At 42.5% G+C, this 26,030-nt stretch overlaps 1 protein-coding gene across 7 annotated transcripts in view; it reads left to right on the top strand.

The window, feature by feature from the left end:
* Positions 1-25,587, top strand: part of fam13b (family with sequence similarity 13 member B) — a 59,247-nt gene extending 33,660 nt beyond the window's left edge. For 2 of the 7 annotated variants that reach the window (XM_035650865.2, XM_035650864.2), the window contains exons 8-24: positions 7,660-7,704; positions 10,017-10,112; positions 10,918-11,065; positions 11,903-12,000; positions 13,149-13,200; positions 13,406-13,538; positions 14,728-14,799; positions 15,419-15,704; positions 15,829-15,970; positions 16,279-16,360; positions 17,135-17,314; positions 18,576-18,790; positions 19,055-19,138; positions 19,235-19,330; positions 19,569-19,942; positions 20,616-20,717; positions 21,396-25,587. In XM_035650865.2, coding sequence (XP_035506758.1) covers positions 7,660-7,704; positions 10,017-10,112; positions 10,918-11,065; positions 11,903-12,000; positions 13,149-13,200; positions 13,406-13,538; positions 14,728-14,799; positions 15,419-15,704; positions 15,829-15,970; positions 16,279-16,360; positions 17,135-17,314; positions 18,576-18,790; positions 19,055-19,138; positions 19,235-19,330; positions 19,569-19,942; positions 20,616-20,717; positions 21,396-21,519 — 2,329 coding nt within the window. In that variant the 3' untranslated portion in view covers positions 21,520-25,587. The remainder of the gene's footprint in view (positions 1-7,659; positions 7,705-10,016; positions 10,113-10,917; positions 11,066-11,902; positions 12,001-13,148; positions 13,201-13,405; positions 13,539-14,727; positions 14,800-15,418; positions 15,705-15,828; positions 15,971-16,278; positions 16,361-17,134; positions 17,315-18,575; positions 18,791-19,054; positions 19,139-19,234; positions 19,331-19,568; positions 19,943-20,615; positions 20,718-21,395) is intronic. The other 5 variants (XM_035650867.2, XM_035650868.2, XM_035650869.2 and 2 more) reach the window with 5 other exon arrangements.
* The last annotated feature ends 443 nt before the right edge of the window (positions 25,588-26,030 follow it).

Here is a 26,030-nt window from a genome sequence, read left to right as displayed (position 1 = left end):
ATAGCAGCATTTAACTACCTCTACACTATACAGTACAGTAGAATACACTGCAGTAAAAAAGAGAGCTGTGCATATCATGGTATGATAAAACACATTCATTCTTACACGTGCAGATCTCATGTTTATCCTCCCCCCTCTTCCCTCAGTTTGTCCTACTTTGTGCCGTGCTTTCCCTCCGACCCTCACCCTTCACTGCCCGATTGTGTGTCGAGGTCCCGGCGCAAAGCACTTGGCACAGAGTGTAATATGATATAGTAACTGACCTAGATAGCACCATTCTCCTTCGTGTGCTGTCAGTTCTCACTCTCTGTTCTGGAACAACTGCCCAGTGGGTTTTTTTCCCCGACGAGCACTCTCACTCGTAAATCATCAGAAAACAAAAATTGACCACATTTTTTTTACTACATGCTACTGCTGAAGCCTCTTTTGTACCATTGCCTTGTTACTGTAGTTGCCTTGTGTTGCCCGTAGAACATGAAGTTTTAGATAAGAGTTATGAAACACTCCAGACAGGAGGTTGAGTTAACACCAATACCCACGGCCGTCTTTATTATTTCTGACCAAAGTTGCATAACATTTATTCTTTCTTATCCTCTTTTCTTTCCGTGAGTAATTTCCGGAATGTCGTCGAGGTTAGACGGTCGTGTCCCAGACAGGAAACATAACGCCAGTTTAAAATTAAACCGTTTTAGGAAGTGAGGGATTATTGAGGTATTTCACTAATCGGGTCACTTTCAAGCATACTTTATATATCACAGTATATTTCTCTCTGAGTTTTACTATAATTTGTAATGTACCACAATCCGGTCCAACAGGACACCTGGCTGACCAGTGGTTAAAAATCAGTTCACATGGTTCATTAAATCAATTCTGTCTTTGACACGGAAATGTCAACAACAAAAAAAAGGAACGGAATTTTACTCGATCCCAAAGTGATGTCTTCAAATAACATCACTCGTCTGATCAATGTCCACATAGCCCACGGTTATTTTATGTAGTGTTTTAATAGCACATTGTGTTTAAAGTGTTTAATATGTAGATTCAATATCTTTGGAAGAATAATGATCAATGTAAAGTCCCTGCAACAATAATAGTCGTTCATTGACTAATTTCCCTAATAATGGCGACACTACTTAACAATTAAACCAACCTCACATGTGAACTAGACATCTTTTAACCAACAAACTGCGTACCATTACACATTGTGCTGTCTCCCTTTTTCCTCTATTTTTTTTTTTGTTTCATTTTATTTACGTCTCTGTCTCGTCATATGCCCCGATCCCTCGTTTTCACTCGCACTCTATGATCAGCTCATTATGCTTCTTCTCTCGGCCCTTTGTGCTCAATAATGTATTAAAAGTCATTACAAAAGGTTGTTGGGGGTGGGGGGTGGGGGGGGATGTAAAAGACACAGGTGTGTGTGTGTGTGTGTGTGTGTGTGTGTGTGTGTGTGTGTGTGTGTGTGTGTGTGTGTGTGTGTGTGTGCGTGTGAGGCTCTGTGTGTGTGTGTGTGTGTGTGTGTGTGTGTGTGTGTGTGTGTGTGTGTGTGTGTGTGTGTGTGTGTGAACACACCATTACCTGCTGGGTCGGCTGTGATAACTGCTGAGTTTATAGTGAACACTGAGCGAACCGATGAGGGAAAAAATCAAATGCTCCTCCCACTTTCTGCCTCCCGATTGGCTCACAGAACTCAGTCCCCTGTTTATTATTGGCTCCCAAGTTCAGCTCCTCCCATCCCATTGGCCCCTTCGGGCTTGTTGCCTGGTTGCATCAGAAGCTCATATATTTGAGCTGGGCTCTGAATGTTTACTGCAGCACTTTCACAGAGTGCACAGTGAGACAACCTCACACACACACACACACACACACACACACACACACACACACAGAGCCTCACACGCACACTTGGAGGACACCACAGAATGCGCCCAGACGTTACCCCGGCTCTGCTGCTAGACCTGCCGGTGCTGATGCTGACTCCTCAAAGTGCTCAACTGGGATAACCTGGACAAAAGGCAGACCTGGAAAACAGGCGGATACCGAGGAGAGACTCGGAAGAAAGAGGCAAAAATCAAAAAGACTGTGGTTAAAAATCGAGCCGACTTCTTTCTCTGCTGGAAAAGAAAATCGGAACTGACACAATCATCCTACCTATCAACGCTGCGTCACTGACAGGCTGGATCCACTGTCATTAACAAAAACTCAAAACAAAAGAAAAAGGACAGTTCACTGTGAGAGAATACACAGCTGGAAAAATGAGAATGGCCTGTGACATTCTACTGCAGAGGTAAACATCGCAGTTATGCAACTCCTTTTGTCTGACTGGAATACATTTTTGGATGGGAGAATGAATGGTTGGAGGGAAAAAGCAAATAGGTTTGAATGATGGATGCATGAATGAATGAGCAATGGATGAGGTGAAAGGAAAGGTGGAAGAATGGATTAACGCGTGAGTTGTGGGATGAATATGGGGCGGGGGGGGCATCTTCATGCTGAGAGATTTAGAGCTTTCTGCTTTTTTAATCATGAATGGAAGAATGGAGGGAAGTCAGGTGGGATTGTGTGTCTTGCTCATTGTTTTTTTCCCACCAGGGAGAGATGGAGGAGACAAGAAAGAGGCAGCATCTTTCTCAGGAATAGAAATAGAGCAGGTGGAAGATGAAGAGAAAAAGGGGTCATGGAAGTTACTTAACAGCCGATATGTTATGCAATCTGAGCATAAAGGAGGCAGAGGGGGCTGAGGATGTGTCAGCGTTTTGATGCACAGCACGGAAGAAAAAGGGCATTTAGAGCTTCATTAATCAAATCTTATAAGCTCCTAGTAATCAATTTTAAAATTATGTTTTTAACAGAAAATGCTCAATGTGTGTCAAGTAGAGAAGAGGTGAGGGAAAACAATTTTATTGTTTCGGCCATGATGAATCTGGAGTGGTTGTGTTACTGTTGGCAAAATAATTGATTATTAGTTTCACATGGAATAATTCGGCAACCATTAGCTTGTTTTCTGTTTGATGGGATGTTTGTCGACTGAAAATGGAATTGAACAGAAACCGGTTGTCAAATAATCGATTGGTCACTTGAAGCAAAAAAAAAAAAAATTCCTTTTAGGCAAAAAAAATGCCAAAGCGTCTGTGGTTCATATATGATAGTATATTGGAATATGTTTTGGTTTTGGACAGGTGGTCAAAATGCAGGTAATGAGCTTAATTTACTATAATCTGACATTTTTAATAAAATAAGAAAAGAAATGTGTGGATGTACCAAAAAATGAGTAATCAATAGCTGCAGCTTTAAAATACAACAGCTTTGGGTTTGGGTGCTTGGTCTCATACGACCTTGTCTACTGGGAAGTTATGATGGATATTTTATTGGCTAAACATTTAACAGATTTAAAAAGAAAGTGATTCTCTGCTTGTTAATGAAAATAATCTTCAGGGTGGGTGGGTGGGTCTGGTTTTTGAGTAGATGCGTAGACTGCAGTAGTCTTTACCTCCCAGGAAGAACAGAGCAGAGTCCAGTTTGCTGACAACAGCACCTCTGCAGAATCACAACTAACCTCAAACTCACCTTACACACACACACACACACACACACACACACACACACACACACACAGCTGTCTTTTAGTTTTTAATTGCCGCAGACAAAAACAGTCATTCAGAGGTGTTTTTTGTTTAGTCGTTCAGTCAGCTGAGACAAGGCCACTGATACACACAGCCCAGCGTTTCACACACACACACACACACACACACACACACACACACTGCTTCTACCATCTGTTTAGGTCAGTTGATTACACAACAGCAAAACCTGCCTTGAGTATTTGCCAAAACATCAAAATGCAGCACAGGATGTGAAATCTCTTCCGCACCATATATATGTAAAAATTCGGAATCACCGAACAGAATATGAAAATAAGCAGAAAATAATTTCTACATTTTGAAGCAGAGTGTGTGGAGTTATTTTAATCATAATTGATTCAATTTCATGTTTTACTAACGTATGAATGTAAAATGTCGTGCCACAAAAACGTCTCTGACCCGTCAAGGCGTGGACTCCACAAGATGTCTGAAGACGTCCTTTGGTATCAGACAGCAAGGCGTGAGCGTCAGATTCTTTAAGTCCTGTACGTTGCGAGGTGGGACCTCCACGTGTCAGACTTGTTTGCTCAGCACATCCCACAGAATGTCGATCGAATTAAGATCTGACGTATTTGGAGGCCAGGGGCTACACCTTGACCTCACACTCCTGAACAATCTACGTAGAGTGACATTATCCCGCTGGAGGAGGGCCACTGCTATCAGGGAATATTGTTGCCATGAAGGGCAGCACTTAGTCTGCCACGATGTTAAGGTTATGTGGTAAATGTCAGGATTCAAGGCAACCAGCCCCACACTGCCTCCGCGGGCTGCCCTTCTAGCCGTGTCTCCTCCCAAGGTCAAAACAGATCCTTTTTACGAAGGTAGAATTTACAGCGAGGTGGTTGCATCAGACTGTTATAGCTAGGTGTACAGAATAAACTGCCAATTTAGTGTACACAGCACAAACACAATTCTGAATCTGCCAAAACAACACATTTATGACCTTCTGTTAAACACATTTTATGGTTCTCTTGTAGAAAACCAACAATTTCAGTTCATATAGTTAAGTGTTTATAAAAACATCATTAATTCAAGATAACTGCATTTAAGACAAAAATAATTCTGAAGATAGAATATCTTCACACATGAATGAATGATTAGATTCATATATTGACAGATATTTTTGAGTGATTGCATTACTCAGCTCTTAGGTGAAGCTAATAGCAAATTAATAATGACCAATTTCTTTTTAATTTTCCATAGCTGTCTGAGAATATGATGACATATTTTGATCATCTGTGAGGCACAACTTAAATTAGGCATAATATGCATCACACACAATATAAAATAAGTAAAATATGTATTTTTTCATAACATTTTTGACAAAAACAACCAAATCAGTTAAGAAACAGTTGAATTAGTTTGATAGTGTGACGCAGATGAACATCCATGATCCACCTTTGTCATGTGTGACATTAGAAACCATGGAGCTGTTCTGTTCCCTTCACCATCAAAGGTTTTACAGTTTTGAAGCGAGCAGTAACACTGACGCTGAAGATGTGACTCTGCAAGACGTCATCGAGGTCTTATCTCTGTCTTTGCCTACTTCTAACCCCTCTGCCTGCAGGGCAGGAGCTGATCTAATCAGACCTAGTAGGAGAACTTTTGAAAGCCAAGCCTTTATTTGCCAACGAGTGCTCCTTTTTTCACGTGGCACCTTTTTAAATGTTGAAATTTAATGTTGTCCTTTTATATGTCTTAAAATGGTCGGGTGACACCAAAAAGTTGAAAAGTTGCTAGCTGCAATATATTAGCAACATATGCATACGACATTGAATCTTCATTGGAATCACCAGTCTTCAGTTTGGATGTATATATTTTAGACATTTTTTATATTGGTTATATTCTAAAGCATTCCCGTCTACTCGTCAGTGTGGCCGCTATGCTGCGCGATTAGTTAAGGAAACTTTCCATCCTGAGAAAATAATGAAACCCTCTTCAAAACCACTCTCTACTTCACCAGGGACCAAGAATTTTTCCATGATCTCATTTGCCCTTCATAGTGTCCTAATCAGGGAAGAAATACAGTGCCCCACAGGGCTCTGCGAAGCGTGTCCTCTACGGTCCTTTAGGGCTCAACTGACACTGATAAAGATGTTATCATTGCTGCTTAGGGAGCTCGACGAAGGGCAAGAACAAACCAAAGGGCCCAACAGTGGTTTAAGATCAAGTCCTCGGGGGCAAAAGGGTTTAAGATCAGATATTATCTTAGCGACTTAAGGCCCATGGAGATTTTGTAACTTCCTCGAGGGTCCTATCAGGGATCTATTGTTAATAACACAGCCACAGAGAACATCTCAGCAGGAGAAGACCCTGCTGCCAGATGGTATCTGTGCGCTCGAGGGGACGGTCTTTGCTGCGGGGACCCTTCGGGGTGGGTTACTGTTTTTAAAGTGCAGTTCTCAGGAGGAACTTAAATGACAGAAGGATCTAATGTTAACTCAGTCGACAATAATCTCTGATTCAGAAATATACCTGATGTTGCAGAGAGATAGCTGGTATCCGAATTAATCCAAGTTAATCAACTGGGGGAGGGAAAGAGAAGGGAGGACACAAGAAACTTTCTCTTTTTGTCTGTTTTTCTCTCTCACATGCATGATCAAGGTAACAGCCTCAGAAAGGGAATGTGAGATTTAAAGACAGTTAGAAGCAAAGGAGATTGAAGAGGTAACAAAATGAAGGAGAAGATGGAAATGGGAGAACTCAATCAAAGAAAAGAGATGATGTGACTATAAATGGTGATGGGTAAAATTGGTGTAAGGGAGGAAGAATGGGTCGAGGATAATGAAAGTGATAATTAAACAGAGTGAAAATGGGGAGGACAGCAGAGTGTTTGTGTAAAGAGCCAATCAAACTGAAAAACGAAATCATAATGGAAGGAAAGGATCTGAATGGAGAGAGAGTGGTGGATGGGAGGAGGACAGAAAAGAGCAGTTGAAGGATGATGGACAGAATATCAGGAAACAGGAGAAGGAATTGGAAGAAAAGACGAATGAAGACGAACAGAGATGAAGGGCGATATCTTTTCCTTTCTGCCATTAATAATTCAGTCTGTATTGATCCACCTGAAGACTTCATGCTGCATTTGGAGTGAATGTGTGTGTGGGGTTGTGTTAACGAGCCAACACGCGCGCGCACACACAAACACACACACACACACACACACACACACACACACACACACACACAAAACCCATTGCAATTCGATGAAGAGCTAATTCAAGCACACACAAAAACACACAAAAATCTCGAGCAACATCGTACACATCTTCAACAGATTTATCTTCTTGCTGCCTCTGAAACAGAAAAATAATTTTGTGTGTGTGTGTGTGTGTGTGTGTGTGTGTGTGTGTGTGTGTGTGTGTGTGTGTGTGTGTGTGTGTGTGTGTGTGTGTGTGTGTGTGTGTGTGTGTGTGTGTGTGTGTGTGTGTGTGTGTGTGTGTGTGTGTGTGTGTGTGTGTGTGTGTGTGTGTGTGTGTGTGTTATATAAATCTGGATTCCTAGCGTGCCACCGTCATTGAGTGTGTATGTCAGCGGTGGGCTGCTGAATCAATGCACACATCTCAGCCGCCGCCTTGTTTCATACACACACAAACACGCACACTTCCTTGCTGGAACATTGAAGAACAGATATGACGTGACACACACCCTTCTATCAGATCAGCAGGGTTCAGTTGAGCTCTGTAGCCTAAATATCAATCTGCCCACCCAGAGTGGCGCCACTGACTGAAACTTTGTGTGCGTGTGTGTGTGTGTTCGTTCCTCTCTACAACTCAAATACTTGATCTAAACTTCTGTGTCTCCAACACACATTAAACACAGATGCATTCATGGTCGACATCATTATTTTGGATTTATTTTCATTCTCCGTCTGTTGTGGCTCTTCCTGCCTGACGCCCACCAAGGTCGTTTCATGTGAGTATGGGAAGTGGAGTCGTGGAGTACATGATGTTCTAACCATGTTGTCGTCGTCGTGTCGTCCCCCCCCCCCCCCCCCCCCCCGTCTCTCTCTCTACAGCTCCCACCTCTCCTCTATGTCCATCCTGCCTGCTGACTCTGCAGAGTAAGTACATACACACAGTCGTTTTATCAACTCACGACGTACACACTCATACACTCACTTGAAATTCTAGCTACTTAAAGATCTAATTTCACAATTTTTTTCTTTTGAGTATTATAAAAAACAGGGGGTAAAAGAGTGAATAGGTGTTAGCTGAAGTGTGGTGAGGGAGTGAAAGGAGTAAATCTACTGAAGAGGCAGATAAAACAACAGGAATAAAGAGAAGCGTCGAGAAGAATCGAGTTTAGAGAGAAGTTAGAGTGTAAGAGGAAGTAATATGACGGAAAGATTACTTTTTTGTTTTTTATCATGAAGCCAAACTAAAGCGTCTTACATGGTGTGGTGCTTTCACAGCCCCAAGGACATGAACTCAGCAATCACATGACTTTAAGCTTTCGGCCTGTTACAAGAGTCGACGTGTAAGATTCGCCAACTGACAAATTCATACTCCAAACAAATACGGGACAGCGTGTTACCAGGAAGCTGGGGGTCGCCACAAACTATCAAAAGAAAGAACAAAAATGCACCGTTTGTATGAGGAATAAAAGTGTTCCACGAAGGTTTATTTAACAGTCAGATTATGGAACAGGTAGCACGTTTTCCGCGATTATTTCTAAAACAATTTCACTCTTAGTCGGCCCAGGTAGAGAAACGTGGGAAGATGTAGAGTTGACAGGAGTAGTGATGGAGGAGAGCAGCTGGAGCATCGATATCAATCACTGAGCTTGAGGAAACGATGGAGTGAATGAGACAGAGACAAGATGTTGATAACACAAGTTTATAGCCTCCTCACAGTCACTACTCTCATGTTGGACCGACAGCACACTTAACGCTACGGTGACTCACAATCGCCTGCTGAGGTACATGAGTGGTATCATCACATGATGAGATGGGCCGGGGCTAACTGATAAGCATGCTCATAACTCCAGTAGATATCTCCGCCGAACAATACACAGACGTCTTTGACACAACTTAATCGCTTCACGCTCTGTTGATAAGCTTAGTTTTTAATGTTTTAAACTAAAGTACTTACATTTCGCCCCTTTAAGAACACCAACGTGTTGTAGAGCTGAAACTCACAGATTAAGATTTTTAATTCATGGTCACATAAGGGGCTAATCCTCACATCGCGTGTGATGGATGGTTATTCTTAATGGAGCGTCTTGCAGTCCTGCAGGTGAACGTTGGCATGTGGTCCGGGGAGATTTGTGCACAGTGGTTTGTGTGTTTGGTCGATGCATCCACAACTTGCACACACACATTTATTTAACCTGAGCCCAGCACCTTTATGAGTTTTTGCCTTAAATGGACACACAAATTATATTCTTGCTCCGAGTCTCCCATTTTATAAAATCTGGGAATTTTTACCGTATACTGGGACAGAAGCCCATTTAATTTAGTAGAGTAGATATGTAGATTAGATATGTTACATAATTCATATCTACAGAAAACAGTTGTGGGAACGTAGAGTAAACCTGGTGAGGATATGAAGTACAATCCGTCCAGGTGAACAGTTAGTGTGGAGGAGTTGGAGAGAGTTGAGAGTTTTTCCCTTTTTTCGACCTCTACTGCCGCCTGAGCTGGAGGAGGGAAAATGCTCACATGCAGGAAGGAATACATGACACAGATATGGTTCATTAAATAAAGCAAGCTAAATAAAATCTCACTAGAGCCCAAGGATCAACTGTGTAGCAGAGGTCAGAGTGCGGCTGCGGTTTCTACCTTTTATAGGCTGTAATGTTGTCTCCTCTCTGCTGCCCTGCTCTAGTTTAATCATTATTAATCCTCTCAGAACAGCACCAGGTCACTGACTTAATAAGGACTTATACTCCACAATGGAACCTTTTCCTGTGATTATTATCATTAGGCTCTCAAACATGTTTAATACATTAATAGAGTTGATGACAGGTAGGATTATGTGCAGAGGATCCCATGTGGGCGGCTGCATGGTGGTGTCTCCTGACAGCAAGAAGGTTCTAATCCATTTTCTGACAAAAAACGCCCAGGTTTTCTTTCTGTGTGGATTTGAATGTTCTCACAGTGTACGTGAGGGGTTTTTTTCTCCCTGTACTCCGGCTTCCTCCCTCAGTCCAAAGACATGTAGATCGGGTTTAGGTTAATTGGAGACTCTAAGGACCCCTCCCCATTTAGGATTAGGAGTATTTGAAGTTGTAACTAAAACCCGACAGCCAAACAGTTTGTTTATCCATACACTAGAATACAGCACAGGACCTAAAAAGAGGCTAAATGCAGAAGAATATTGGTAAAATCAACTGATTGATCAATGCATTTTTTGTGCGTGTGTGTTTTCCCAGGATAATCCAGCGAACCATCAGGGCTGCAGTCGAGCAGCACTTCTATGAGCTGAAAACCTCCATCGACCATGGCCTCAGCAACTATGATAGCCAGGGGTGAGAGCGCCCACACAGAAACACACAAATACAATACAGACATGCACAAACATACAAACAAAAAGCACTGAAATCAAGTACAAGCACCAAAGTTCTTAAACACCTTTGCACAAACGTTGCTGTTGCACCTGGTGATAGAAACGTGTTGGCACGGATTCCTAAGTGGCTGAAAGGGGCATCAAATTACTTTAAAGAAACATATTTGACATAGTGAACATTGTGCACAAAGGCTCAGAGTCAATCAGATGGGTCGGGTTACCAGTAAACATGTTGACACCGGTGATGTTAATAAGCAAACTGTACATGTCGAGGGCAGCAGCTGTTCAGTGACCGTCACCTCCAAAGACAATACAATGACCTGAGGTTTCCAACGTCAAGGAGACGTGACACCATAAAGGTTTTACACTGCACACAAAAATAGGCCGCAAATATCTAAACACACTTGGTAGGTAAACGTTAGCGTCATCTCAGCTCGCGCCCCCTTCCAGACGTCCTGTGTCCGTCCAATCAGCGTCAGAGAATCTCTGGTTTTTAATATGAAACTGCTTTATTCAGAGTCGCTTTGTTTTGGAGAACAAGAAGATCTCTGTGGAAAGTTAAGCTCCCGGGGGAAAAACAAAAAAAAGGTTACTGCAATGACAACAAAGATGTGAAGATTAAAAACTCCTTTGATTCCCAGGCTAATTCACAATGTCGCCAAACTACATTTTTTGTTTTTTTACACGTTGTGTTGTAACATTATTAGTTGGTATCTAAAATGTCGATTGTTTAATCTACTTTCTGAAATGTGTTTTTTTTCTTCCAGGGCGAGTCCCAGTGAGCCAGCAGACGAGGGTTGCCATGAAGATGAGGAGCAACAAACGGACCTCGGGGAGAATCCCTGTGACACAGAAGGGGAGACCCCACTCACGCAGACGGAGCAACACATGCAACAAAGCCAGACAGACACACAGGTCTGTGGCCGACGCACACGCTCACACAGAAACGGCACAGTATATCACACATACTAAAAGTTATGGCAAAAACTTAACTGTCCTCCCTTTGTACATAAATTAAAATTATTGACATTTAACATTTCACACCACAGAGATTTATCTCTGGTGGAAAACAACAACAACAACACCAGAGCTCAGGCCGTGAGTTGCTGTGTGGGTTCGCAGCATTTTTCCCATAATTGACCTCCTTCCTGTCTCAGTGTGTTGGTTCATTCCGAGGCCGAACGTTGGATACTATCAGCACAGCACATCTTTGTTCTGCTCTGATTGCTACAAAAGCAAGAATTCTCCCGGGGTAGCGCGCAGAGCCAACAACGCGTCTGTTTCAAATGCACACAAAGATCATCAGTGAATCCACGGATACACACTATACTGGCAAAGTTTTATTTTGAACTAATGTATATAAAGTCATGAGGGAATGAGAGAAGGCCAGTGCATTTTTGAAAAGACCCTTTGTCCACTTTTTGTAACTTCACGATTCCCCAGGAGGAACATAGGTTTTAAAAATGTGTGTCACCAAGTCCCCTGGAATATCTCGCCACTCCACATCTTTTTATTTCCCGAGATTGCTGTAACTCCTTTAAAGCAAGCAAGTTCAAAATGATACCAGGATTTAATATGCTAAGACAAATGTGTCCGTTTGAAAATGTTTCCCTGGGAAAATGGGATTTTCCTGCGTAAATTAAAACATTAACGAGGTAATACCAATGTTTTGTTTTTGTTTGTTTGACTCCTACTTTGGTCCATGAAAAACAAGAAGATTAATCTTAGATTCTTGCTGTTGCTTTCTCCCAGGATTCGCTGGACTCTGACTCCGGCCTGGTGAAGAGCTCGGGAATGGAGCTGGATTCAGAGGCTGTCAGAGACGCTGAGAACAACATCAACACTACCAGGTGAGCGACAGCACCCGACTGAATTCTCACATAATAAAGGAGAAGAAGTAGAAGTAAAGAAGTTATTAGTTTTATAAGCTCAAGGAACATTTGAACTAAATTACGGCTTTGTCTGGAAGATGTAATGTGGAAGAGAGGACTTCCTTGTTTCCCTGAGAGAAACTCTATCTCTTTAACACGTGCGAACAGGGAGCATCGATGTTGTCATGCACTGATCACTTGACACGTTGCGTTTATTAATCGCTTCGACATGCTGCCTCAGCCAGAGCTCAATGTCACGCTGTATTTGATAAGCATCTTTATAATCTCCATCTCTCTCACATGTAACACGTTCTAACTCACACTGCATGGTCATTTAGTTTTAACGCGTCACACCAGTGTTTCCCACAGGTCGGGTAATTATTTGTGACCGATGCAGAGACTCCTGCAGTTTAAAAAGGGGAAGAGCGTGAACCAGATCATTTTTCTGTATTTGTACCAAAGATAAAACGGATGATTCTAATCTACAGTATTTTGGCCGGTCCGCCCAAGAAGAACCTGTGTTTGGGAAGCATCACATACTGTATTCATGCCTCCAGCTTGGGATTTTTTAAACAAGTGCGTTGAATTTAAACTGTAAAACTGGTTCAGGCAGCCAGTGTCTTCATAAAGTTTCAAACCCTTTTTTCAGGAAAAATAATCATGATAAAGAAAAGAGATCAACCAACACAGCACTGATTTCAGTTGCAACACCAACTTAGCACTGTAAAATTTTCACACCAGAAATGATTTGTGTTCATGTGAAAAATATTTTATTATTATGTGACTGTAGTGTGACTCTTCCTCAGCTCTTATTAAAATCTTCCAAGGATGCAGTCGTAGGAAGAATCCCCTTAAGGTGGAAAGATTCTGACTAACATTACCGTTCAGTACATAAAAACAGAATTACTTTTCTCGATTGATTTACACAATAATAACCAACAACTCAGTTCTAAATATCTAAGCAAATGTATCGTCCAAGGTATGTCCCCCTAAGAATCACAATTAGGAAAAAATACAAAGCTCCAGATGACTGTGTGTCTGTTTTTGTGGGAATTTGTCGTATTCTGTTCCCTACTTTTAGTCATAATTATTTTTAAATACATCTTTTATTTCTTATTTGATTTCAGGCAGGACAATCAACCCTGTGACAGCATGGATCAGACCGACTCCATAAGCTGTGTAAGTATTAACTTTTATCAGAGCATGTCTACAATCTGTATCAACATTTAGCAAAATATTACCTCAAGTTTCCTCCACACCGTTTCGCTACCTAACTTCCTTCATTTGTTCCCTTGTAATTAATTTCTGTTATGTTAAATAAATTGCATCTATTTCCCTCATTTCCTTCCAACGCTGATTTGTTCCTGTAATCCTTTATTCCTAGCAGGACCCAACTTCATGTCGCTGTGATCAGAATGCCAACACCAGCGAGAACAACAGGAACCACCCATCGCCATGCCAACAAAACTCTGGCCACAACCCCCACCTCCAACTCTTTCCAGACAACCAATGGGAAGGTAGGAATCTACTTGTCTCTGCAACACCAGTACACGCTCTATTCACCAGAAAAACAAATACAAAGTACAAATATAGCCATACTAAGACTAGAATGGCACTCAGTAGAGCGCATACCTCCGCTAACGCCCAACAGTTTCCTCTTCTTAACTAGAAAAGTTGCACCAAATTGCACACACTCATATATCAGTCCCCTAAATATGACAGATTTTTTTTAATCAAGATCCGTTAATTATTCCCTGGGGAAATGGTGAAAATGTCAAAAGAAATCTCGCAATGTTAAAGAAAGTGATTTAAAGAATTCCTGGATCTGCCCCTTTTCCAGATCTGCGCCAAAATTTGACGGGTTCTGTCTTGGCAAGCGTCCCATCCTTCCTCCAAGTTTCATGGAAATCTGTTTAGTAGTTTTTGCTTAAACCTGTAGACAAACCAACCAACAACCAGACAGGGGCTAGCAACATGCTAAAGGAAATAATTTTTAAGCAAAAAATAGTCTTTTCTTTGTGATACACAATAGTAAAATTAATATCTTTGGATTTTTGACTGTTGGTTGGACAAAATAAGACGTGTACAAATCCCCTTCAACAGTAGGAAATTCGAAGAATTAATTATTAATGAATTAATCATATAAAATAAAAATAAATAGCAGATTAATCGATAATGGAAATAATTATTAGTTACAGCCCAACTTCTAAAACTGACTTTTCGACATATATAAATTCACCTAGCTAAAGCGGCATGTAACTGTTATTCTCTTTATCGAGTCATCCAACAATTATGCTTTCTTAATTATGAGTTTTGTTTCATAAAAAGTCTGAACATAGTGAAAAATTAACGTTACACTTTTCCTAATGTGTCATCTTCAAATTGCTCATTTTGTCTAATATATTAAAATGTTTGACTTTTTTTCTTTTTAAATCATGTCATCTCTGCAGAAAGTTAAAATTTTAATTCATGAGCTGTCATTCTTCATTTCTCCATACCTATCCACACACACACGAACAGAGACATACACTCTGAACTTATGTTGTTTGGAATGACTGACCTCACCACTCCTCTTCTCTGCTGCCTCTCTCTCTCTCTCTCTCTCTCTCTCTCTCTCTCTCTCTCTCTCTCTCTCTCTGTCCCTCATCCTCCTCCTCTTTCTTTGTTCTTCCCTTCTTCCTTCTCGTCTTCCTTCCATCCAAACAGCATCACCCCCCTCCCATCTCCACCTCCCTCCCATAGATTTCTCATGTATGCATCTGCAAAAAGATGGCCAAGGTGAGTAGTTTCACACATCTACCCAACCACCCCCCAGTTTACCAATCCTTCCTTTCATCTTTCCATCTTTTTTTTTGCTGATTTGGACACAGTGTGGAAATGTCATTAATGCATTCTCACAGGTTTAAATTTTGCTTTGTAGATATTGACGATGAATAAATCCCTGCATGTAATACATTCTTTCCTTCCATCAGATTTGATAGAAGCTGGTTTCACTCACTCACTCACTTGCTGCTCTTCCCTCCTGCTTCAGGCCACTGGGCAGATTTATCAGGACACATTTCCTCTGCTTCTCTGCGCCTCACCCCTGTCTCGTTATCTTTCTGACCCATCCCTCACCCTCTCCGTCCCCTTTTTTTCCCTCCTCGACTGAAAATAAGTGAGTGACTCATCAGGGTACCGAGAGAAGAAAGTGATTGTTGTTGAAGGCATCGTCTCAGAAGCGCCCCTCCCAGGCGGCTGTTGTGTGTTTCTTACTGATATGTACACAACCTACTTCTCATGCAACACTCTTTAGAGTCGGGGGTTTCATTTAAAATTAGACTTTTTCTCTCCCTCCCACCCTGAGCTTCATGCACTTGCTCTGACTCTTCTCTCATTTCTTTCCTCTTCCCTCCAGACCCCATCCCGGCTTTCAAATCCTGGCAGGATGACAGCGAGAGCGGAGAGGCGCAGCTCTCGCCGCTGGCTGGTCGCATGGTCCCTCTCCCCCTGTTGCCCCTGGAGGAGTACGGCGATGATGATGATGATGATGAGGAGGGGGAGGGAGGGCAGGACGCCTCCCCCTCCTCTTCCCGCTCCCACCCTCACCTTCTGGCCCGCCGCTTCCTCGACTTTGGCGCGCACGGTGCTCAACGGTTCCTCCAGCAGGACCCGGACGCCACCTCGCCCACCAAAGCACAGAGGTAGGACGGGGCGCCCACCTCCAGCGGCGCTTCTGAAGAGTGCGATCACACCTGTACAAGTCAGAACATTGATGTCTGGTTCATGGTTAACTCATCATACCTGTGAATTCTCCGTCACCCTCAGGCCGCGCCGAGCATCGTTTGGCTCCAAAGAGGCGATGAGGGGAGGAGATTCAGTGACCCACCAACTCACCAAGAAGCTACAGCACCTGAAGAAGAAGATCAAACAGTTTGAAGAGCAGTTTGAGAAGGACAGAAACTATAAGGTACAAATATACATGTTGATTTTTTTTGTATTGATCAATAAAATTAATTAACTAACTATTATAAACATAATGACTAAAATTTAAAAGATGACCTGAGTACGAATAAGACAAAAGTTTTAGAAAGTAAATTTGTTGTGACTGAACCGACAACAAATCAATCTTGATAATTTAACATTTTGCTTTTTTGAGACCTTTTCTGTTTGAAAACATCAGCCATCTTCTTAAATTACTGTTGTAAATCCCAAAACTCGTTTACCTAAATACCAACTCTTCCTTGTCTCCTCCTCCTCCTCCTCCTCTTTCCGCAGCCCTCTCATGGCGACAAGGCAGCTAACCCCAAAGTCCTCAAATGGATGACCGACCTCACCAAGATCCGCCGGCAAATCAAAGGTAGAACCACTCGCTCTTTCTCCTGTGAATGTGTGTGTGTGTGTGCGTGTCAGGGTTAGAGTGTCTGTGTGCCATCCTGTTCCGTGCTGGACAGCTTGACCCTGCCCACTCCTAACCTTTGACCTTTGTAACAACACCGCATGTATGCTGGATTAACACACACTCAAGCAGACATACATACGGCAGAGGTAGACGTGGCTTTTCATATGCGTGGCTCCTTCCCTCCAATGTGCTGGTGCGTCCTTGTGAACCCACATTCATGACCTGAGGAGAGGTCAGTAAGGTGAAACCGTGGAAAATTAAAGAAAAGTCTTCTAATAACCTCCAATTGGTTCAGTAAAGTTCAAAACTTGAAATGTGGTTGTGTATGTTTTTTGCCCTTTGTCTAGACTGGTGTTTGTTCTTATTAACTCAGCACAAACATTTAAGGGGAATAAATTGATAGAACCAAATAAACTGAAGCTGATAAATCACTACTGAATCACTACTCTGCAGTTTCTCTGTCATGGTCCCATTGTTTCACCATACTGAACAAACCTCACGACACTCGTCAAACATCCTCTCTGCTAGGCGACGGCTTCTCCTGTCCGGAGCAAACCAAGTGGCCGAAAAAAACATTTCTCTCTGTTTCAAATCGAAAAAATTGAAAGAAAAAAAACAACAACAAAAACAACAATAACGCGAGCACCCGCTCTTCCACTTTCCTCCCTCCTCCTCCTCCAATCGGCCAACGACCGATCGATTGATTGATTGACTGACCGATCGGCCAACCAGGACGCCAGCACCACCTTTTACCCAGAAGCACGCTGAGGCACCAGGCTTTGCTCCATTCACACAGACGCCACCATGCTCCCTCCTTCCCCTCCTCTTCCTCTATCTGCCCACCTCCCCATCACACACTCACCCCCCCGCGCCACCCCTACTCAGGCCTGAACTCTAGACCGTTTCACCTCAGTAAGTACCAACCCCTCAGTAAGTAGACCTTACATACAGTACACTGCTGACAGTAACCATGAGGCGGCATTGTGAGAGCATCTTTTGCTTCTTCATCTTGGTGTAATTCCTTGTTGAAACCGCATGTTGGCACGGGATGTTTGAATAGAGGAATGTTTTGAAAAAATGTCATTTGAAGGAGCTGGGATTCTTGATTTCCAACTAGAAATATATTATTTCTTTATTTGAGTTGTTTATTGATAATAGAGCCCGACCGTTATATCGGTTGGCCGATGGTATCGGCCGATATGTTTAGAGCCCGACCAATATTATCGGCCAACAGATATGACAATTTAATGTGTATTTATGTTTTTACATTTTAGGTAAAATAAATGTTTATTTTCTTAATTCAAATTCTATTTATTTGGTTGTATTTGTAATTTTTTTCAATTTATAGTTATTTATGACTATAAAAAATATTAATATCAAGCCTCAATTACATTTCTGTCATAAAAGTTTGATAACGGCATCTTAGGAATCATTGACAGATTGAATATATATATATACACACACACATAAATATACATGTATCGGCCGATGTATTATTATCCGGAGTCTTGTACTCCCAAATATTGATATCGGCATCGGACCCAAAAAATCCATATCGGTCGGGCTCTAATTGATAAATAGTCATGTGTAAAAAAAACAAAACTGTATAAAGGTGTGAAAAAAATACAATTATGAAAGAAACTGCACTAAAACTTCTTTGTCACCAATAGGAGAGAACTGTCGCTACTGAACAGAACTTGTGTTCTATAATGTAAATCTAAATCTAAATGTTCTTGCTCATGATGACAAGCTCTTGCTCCAACAGTATCTGACTGTAGAACGTTAAGGAAAGGTTTTTTTTGCGCGCTGTATTTGGGCTTTTACTTGTGTGGTGGTGTATGTGTTTTTGTTTAGGGGGTGTGTGTGTGTGTGTGTGTGTGCGTGTGCGCGTGTGCGTGTGCGTGCAAGTGTGTGTGTGTGTTTTGTCTAAGCATGCTCTTCATGTTGTCATTAGCTCACCATCACCACCACAGCTGTGTATTAAACTCCTGCATGTCTGATCGTCCAGTCGGAGATGTTTTTCAAATGCCGCCTGAAGGATTAAGGTTTCATTCTATCAGTTTCTACAACCACTGTTCCTTTCCCCCGGTTCCTTATCTCTCACATTACTCCCTCTATCTCCTCCTCTTTTATTCCCCCACCTCTCCTCATCACTTTATCCCTCCGTCCCCAGATGCCAAACACCGCGCAGAGAGCGAGCTCGGCCCTCTGACTCGTCCTCGCAGCAACACCTTGCCCAAGAGCTTTGGCTCCACACTGGATCAAGGAGCCTACGATGCGGCGGGGGAAGTGAAGGGTTCACATCCCACCAGGGAGGAAACACTGGAGATGATCCAGCTCAGGGTCAAAGGGAAGAGGCAGGAGGACGGATGGCCTGATGACATCAAGGTGAGTAATGGATATTTTCAATAAGACGAAAGCAGGTAAAGGACAGGTGGTGTTGATGGTCTGTGCGAGTATTTGTGTTTTGTTTTTTTTGTTTTTTTAATGGAAAAAAGAAATTTATATATAGGGATCCTCACTGGCTTCAGAGATGAAATATATGTCTCTGGTATTAATGTAATAGAAAGATCAAGGTGTGGGAGTAGAAAGTTTACAGAATATTATATCACTATCACACAATGAACCGTGTTTGTCTTTCTGTCTCTGTAGAAGATGACAAAGGAGCAGTTGTCCTGTGAGAAGACGGTCCTGCAGAAGAACTTGCTGCACTACGAAGGCCTGCACGGCCGACCGGTAAATCACCAACCGCCCAAAATCCGGATTCGATTTCATTTCATCGAAAAAACCCTTTCCTTCTTTTTTCTTTCTAATCAGCTTTTTGTCTCTCAGGTGACCAGAGAGGAGCGTCTGGTGGTGAGGCCGCTCTACGACCGCTACAGATTGGTCAAACAGATGCTCACCAGAGTCAGCATCACACCTGTCACAGTAAGTGAACGCACCATTTCATCTGTTATACGATCTAAGAAACGTACACTCATAATCTGAATTAATCTAACTAGAAGAGCTCAAGGGTCCAGACTGCATTAGTTTTAACTTTAACTAGAAAGTATTACAGCACTCAAACATAATTTTTCATAAAACACAAACTTACATGTTCTTGTTAATGCCATTACTGCGTTACCGCATATTAAACTGCCTGTGAAACCCCTTCCGCCCACCCCAGGTGTCCCCCTCCAGTAAGAGGAGGAGTCAGACCCTCCAGCCAATCATAGAGGGTGAAACTGCTCATTTCTGGGAGGAGATCAAAGAGGAGGAGGAGGATGAGCGGAAGGGAGGAGGAGAGGAAAAGGAGGAGAAGGAGGAGGAGAGGGATGAGGAGGAAGATGACGAGGAAGAGGAGGGAGAAAGCAGCGGCGGGGAGATGCAGAGCTCCGAGGTCATCATGGCCGTCGACCTCGTGACCCCGACCGACCGGCAAATGGGGAGCCAGAACCAGTCCGACGGCCAGGGCGACTGTCCAATGAGAGCCAAGCTGGAGGAGGGGTCGGGGAGGCTCGCGCTGGACCTGAGACTGTCCAGCTCCAACGCCTCGTCCATGTAAGAACAACACACGCACACGCACACATGTAAAGAAAAGACGTTTGCAAAACAGGCAGCTTGTTTTTTGGGATCACTTTACTTTCATTTAGAGACAAGAAACGAGCAGTTGAAAGGATTTTTGTCAATTTTAAAATCAGCAGCTTCAAGCGTCTTGTGGGAATTAACGGAGATGATCTGTGCTAGAAGTTAGAATTTGTCACAAACGGCCACAACAATGAGACGCAGAAGATAAACTCCTCCACCGTTTTATGATTTCACATCTGCTGCGTCTATTTTAAATTTCACTTATTGAGAAGAAATGGCGTGGGAGACTTGTCAAGAACATGGATATAGTGAAGTTACTATGGTAACTGCTATTCAACAGATTATTTCTAACATCTGTTATTTCCTGTGAGTGTCCGGAGATTCACAGCCAGCAGAGCCGAACACAACGCACACTGTATCCACCTCAGTTCACTTCCTGCCCTCAATTCTTTATCTGTGGGTCAAGATCCAAGTGGTTCCTGTAAAAGAAAAAACAAAACAATTTTATTATAAGTATTTAAATCGATTTGGAGAGAAGAGAACAAATGATTTAAAAGCAAACTCAGACCCGCCAGCCCCCGAAACCCGCCCACTTGTGCAGTATTACTTTTATAACCACATCCTCATGTGTCCTATCGTCCTCCAGGCCAGAGCTGCTGGAACAGCTGTGGAAGGCCAGGGCCGAGAAGAAGAAGCTGAGGAAGACCATCAGAGAGTTCGAGGAAGATTTTTATCAGCATAATGGAAGGTAGGTCATCGCATGACAAAAATCAAACTGTCATCTTTTAATGAGATGCGTCGGGATCCGTCTCATCCTTATTGCTTTAATCAGAGCAGAGAGAAATATCAGACACCAGACTGAAGTTGGTTTCATAATCACCAGTCGGATGCACGTAAGCCAGTTGAAGTTGAGTGACGGGTCGTTCATGTAAATCTGGTGTCTGTCACCTTTATTTTCAGTTTTCTGTTTATACCAAAAGTAAACAATTAATTGATAGACAGCAAAATAACTTATTTAAATTAAAATGCCACACTTTCTCTAGTTCCACCTTCTCTTCATCTTTAGATTAACAGAAAACTGATTATCTTCAGTGTTATTGCGCCTTTAGTCAAACAGAGACATTACCACAACCTCAAATTCTATTTAATCTTCCCCACATATCCCAGATGTAAGTACACAACACAAATGTCTATGGATAGATGGTCACCATGTGACGGTGATGTCTGAAAATCCAGACTACAAGTTGAACCCGGATCAGGAATGTGATGTTGCCAGACTCAACATTCATGTCTGACGATCTCTTTTGCTCCGTGTGCCTCTTGTCTGTTGGATTGAATCAAATCCTCTGAGCAGCTCCGCAGGGACCAGCAAGAGTTTTGCTCATTAGCGAGTTGATAATGACGCTCACTCTCTCTCCTGCTGTAGGAATGTTCAGAAGGAGGACCGGGTGCCGATGCTGGAGGAGTACAGAGAGTACAAGAGGATCAAGGCCAAACTCCGCCTGCTGGAAGTCCTAATCAGCAAACAGGATTCCTCCAAATCCATCTAGACCCGCCCTCCTCCTCGGTCAAACCCGCCAGTCATCCCTGCTGCCAGGACACGCCGGGCGGGGCGTCCACCCGTCTGCCCGACGACAACACACCCGGGGGGGCGGACTCACGATCGCTGCTCGGTCTGCTGCAGTCATGTCAGTGAAAACAAGTGACGGTGACAAACGGGCGCATTCAGGAAGTTCTCAACGTGCTATTTAACTTTTAAAACTTCCCAGTTACAATTTAGGGGACTTGTCTTTCAAACCTGAATCCTGGACCTGGACTCCAGGAACCAAAAGGTTTTCGGTTGAAGCTGTTTGTGTACAGCTTTCACTCAGACTGCAACCCAACACTGGATGTTGGTAGAATCATTCGAACGGGGGAAGGGAAGTTCTTCCTGACTAGTGGATAAAACATAAGTTATTTGTAAGTAAAAAAACAACTAAAAAAACATTTAAAAACCTCGATAAAAAGTAATCACTTTTAGCAGGCGAGGAGTTTGTGCAGCTCACAGTTACTGAGACTGTGTTCAGTGTTTTGATCACAGAGAAATCATAAACCCCATGTTTTAAAAAATAATCTCCACTCGACTCCAGCTGCTTTTCCTCGCAATGTCAGAGTTCAGTCAAACCTTTAAGATCACACAAGTTATTTCCCGTGACATGACTGCAGCAGCAGCAGCAGCAGCGGCGGCGACACGTGACTCCAGTCGCCCACAGCCGATCTCCGCTGCCTCATCCGACTTCATGTCCTCTGAAAATCATCTTCATCGCCGTTTGTGTTAATCATCGTCATCCCAACAACTTGACATAAGACTTTGCACTTGTCTTTTCTCGTGTCTCGTCTTCTGACGGGGAAAAGAACGTTCAGATTTTTTGTTTTTTTTTAAATTTCACTGGAACCTTTCTGTCGTGGAACTCTGTTCTTCACGGTGTTTCCTTCACGAGGAATCTTCTGGGACAGCTCGAGGACTGGCATTTTAGACGCTCTTCTCTCAAGACATCCCTTCTCTCGCCTCGCTTCAGGGAGCCACGATTTTAAACCTGATCTTCGCCTCCCCGGCGCGGGGCGACTGATTATTTTTTATTCTGTCAACTTCCTCGAAGAAACATCTTCACATCCTGAGTGCTTCGGACTGGTTTTAAAATTAATTCACAAAGTAAAAAAAGAACAAGTTTGTGCGTGTTTAGAGAGAGAAAGGAAAAAAAGTACACGTTTGTTTGAGAGACACTGTTTTCTTCGTGTTGAATGAAAAAGAATCTGTTGTATTTCAAGGGAAAATGAGAAAACTAAATGTTTTAACTCACATTTAGTTCTTTTCTTCTGCATTTTCTCCGTTTTGGTTCAGTTTATGTCGGCAGGTTGCAAAATAACAACTTCAGTTTCCTTTGAGCTGAGGTCTGAGTTTTTAATTCATACTCCTGTGGTTTGGATATTCGACGGGATTTAAAAGGCAGAATTCGGCTGAATGTGTTCACAGGAAACAGTCCGACGCCAGATTAGGAGATTTGGTGATTGTACAGTGGATACGGTTGTTGCAGAAATAATCTGGAAGCATTCTGCGTTTTCGTTTTTGACTTCGCTGCAGAGACGCTTGTGGGGGATAAACACTGAGGAGAGGAGCCAGTATTTGTTCCGTGTTGCTGCTTGTTCTCTGAAAACCAAAAGCATCATTGGTTACGGGTCTGACCGGGTTCGGTATCAGCGTAGTTAGACCTCCTCTCTCTGGAGGAGGAGGAGGAGGAGGTGGGGACGCAGCGAAGCAGGTGCTCTGACTCATCGTCGTGGTTGGTCCCTGGTTGATCTTCTTTTTTTCCCCTTTTGGGGTTTTTAGCTTTAAAGGCCTGATCAAAGCACTGATTTTAAACATCTGTGGTTTTCCATTAGCCTCATATCCACCACACAGACGGGACGTTTTTTACAGCAGATGAGTTTAAACACACATGAACGGAAAAAACCTCTGCTGCGTTTCTGTCCTCGGTCGAATCTGCAGCTCCGGTGAAGTTTCATTTCCTGCTGGCAGGTCAAATGAGGGCAGACGAGGAGAAGAGTCCGTTTCTGAAGTTGGATTCACGCCGACGAGTTCGTCCTCTTCATTCTTCTTAGAGGCCGAGTTCTGATTCAAGATGTCACAATGTGATTCAAAAATGTGGGTCGGAGAAGTTTCCGTCAGTCGCTAAGTTTCGTCTTTAGCTGGAAAGTGAGCGACGCAGCCGTTTGAGTGGGTGAAGTTCTATTATCAGAACCTCGGCAGCTGGTTGACCGCGGGATGTTTTAGCTGTTGGAAGACAGATGACACACAAATGTGCTTTTCTTACTGTATAGATGTACATTGACCTGCGGAGGACGGACGTGATGAATGAGACTCACAGTTGAACAAAATGAGGGGAGGGGATGGGGGGAGGTTTGTCGGCGCGGTAACGGAGGTTATTAGATGTAAAAAGATGTTATTTGCACAGCATTCACAGAATGCAGCCCTGTTGTGTTTTTTTTCATTTGTATTTCTAAAAATGAAGCACTACTTCTATATAAATATAAATATATATATACTGTACATTGTGAAAAAAAAAGAAAAGAAAAAACACCCGAAGGAATGAATGTCAGAAATGTTTAAATTATTTCAAACATTGCGTTTGGCCCCTTTGGTTCATTATATTTGTGATGCCCTGAGAATGTGTTGTTGTTTTTTTTAAGTATCATTATAAATACTACTATTACTATCATAACAATTCTTTTGTGTGATAAAGACGATTAATAATAATAACCCTTTTTGTATCTGCTCACTAACTGTAAAAAAAACCAGCTGTAGAAGTTAGTTTGACACTGTGTGTGTGGCTAACCAGACACCAACCTGCTCCACTCCCGGTTTGATTTTGTCGCTCCGTGTTAAAAATAGAAACAGAACTGTAGTGCGCTTGCATGGCAACAAGAACATAATAGTACAAAAAAAAAGAAAAAAAATCATATATTGTTTCTGTTATTTGTGCCATGAAGAAGCAGCAATAATAAAACGGCGTGGAGGTTCTGCAGTAGCGGGGTCGTGAGTAAACGATGGGTTATAGCGACTGTGTGAATATTTGAGGTACTAAAAGTCAAGTCAGACACACTCTGTTAATATGTCGTGCTCTTACCACTTGTTGTCAGCGTAATGTTCATGTTGGCGCCGCTGAGAAACCAAAATATGAATGAAAATCAGTTTAACGTGAACAGGGAATCGAAAAAGCCAATGACGGATGAGTTGTATCTGAAAACATTCCAGTTTTTAATCATCATTTAAAAAGTGGAAGCGACCCATCGTCTCTGGAGGGTTTTGTTTTTTTCCTTTTGGGGGAATTTTTACATTTGATTTGTTTCGGCGCCTCCGTTCGTCATAAATCAACCTTTTGTTTGACGTTGTGCCTGCGACAGAGTGGTAAGATGTCACGTGGTTCAAACGTTCTAGGCTGTAAATGTCTCTGTGTACAGTATGTTTCATGTCACACTCACCCATCCAATGTGCACGGTTGTTTCACACGCGCGCGCCTGGGATTCACAGCACAAGTCACTGTCAAAGACGTGTCACAGGTCACCGCTCCTGAAACAAAAATGATCAGCAACAGAAAACGCCACACGTCCATCTGACAGATCTGCAAAGGGATTTTTGAGTAACTAGAGGCCTTAATGTTTGAACGGATCGACGCTCTCGTTTCTCACAGAGTTGAGGAGAAACTGAGCAGAGGAAAGAGATTTGTTCCGGCAGCGTTTACATTTCTGTTCGGTTCACAAAACTCCACTTGCGTGTGATTTCCTGAACCTCGCGACGTCTTTGACTCAGAATTTTTGCTGTGAGTTCCTTTCGACCGGAGGAGTTCAGGAGGGACGGGCGGCGGTGGTGAGCTGGTCCCTCTTGCCTCCTCCTCCGGCTGATCTGTGTTTTATCACATTAATATATTGTACGTAATGTGTGTGTGTGTACATGTTTTCATACTTTGTGAATGCTTTTGTTTCTTTCCTCCTGTTATTTCTTCATTAACAAAAAGGATGAGAAAATACAATCAGTAACAAACATTTACACATGGAAATAAAAAAAATCCACAAGCTTGCCACATCGGTTCCTCTCCTCGTCCTTTGAGTCGGAACAAACCAAACCAGAGTGAAAAGATGAACTCTGCTCTGAGGAGCGACCCCGAGTTCAATACAAGATGCAGCAACAGAAAATGATCCTTAACACTTTAGGTCATGGATCAATTATTTTAGTAAACATCTGCTGCTTCAGAGACGTCCATGTCTTTAATGATCATAAATAGAATAGAGCTGCAAAGGTTCATTGATTAATAATTGACTATTGAATTATTTGCCAACTATTTTAATAATCAATTTATCACCACGATTGTGAAAATTCTATGATTTCAGCTTCTTATGTGAATATTTAATTTTGTAAATATTTTGTATTTGCGCCTCCATGACAGTTATCTAAATATCTTTGGTGTGTGGACAAAACAAAACGTTCTCTTGAGGTTTGGGAAACGCGATCGACATTTTTCCCCAT

The sequence above is a fragment of the Scophthalmus maximus genome, chromosome 9 (assembly GCF_022379125.1).
Source record: "Scophthalmus maximus strain ysfricsl-2021 chromosome 9, ASM2237912v1, whole genome shotgun sequence".
Lineage (NCBI taxonomy): Eukaryota > Metazoa > Chordata > Actinopteri > Pleuronectiformes > Scophthalmidae > Scophthalmus > Scophthalmus maximus.
This window is presented reverse-complemented; position numbering and strand designations above follow the sequence as displayed.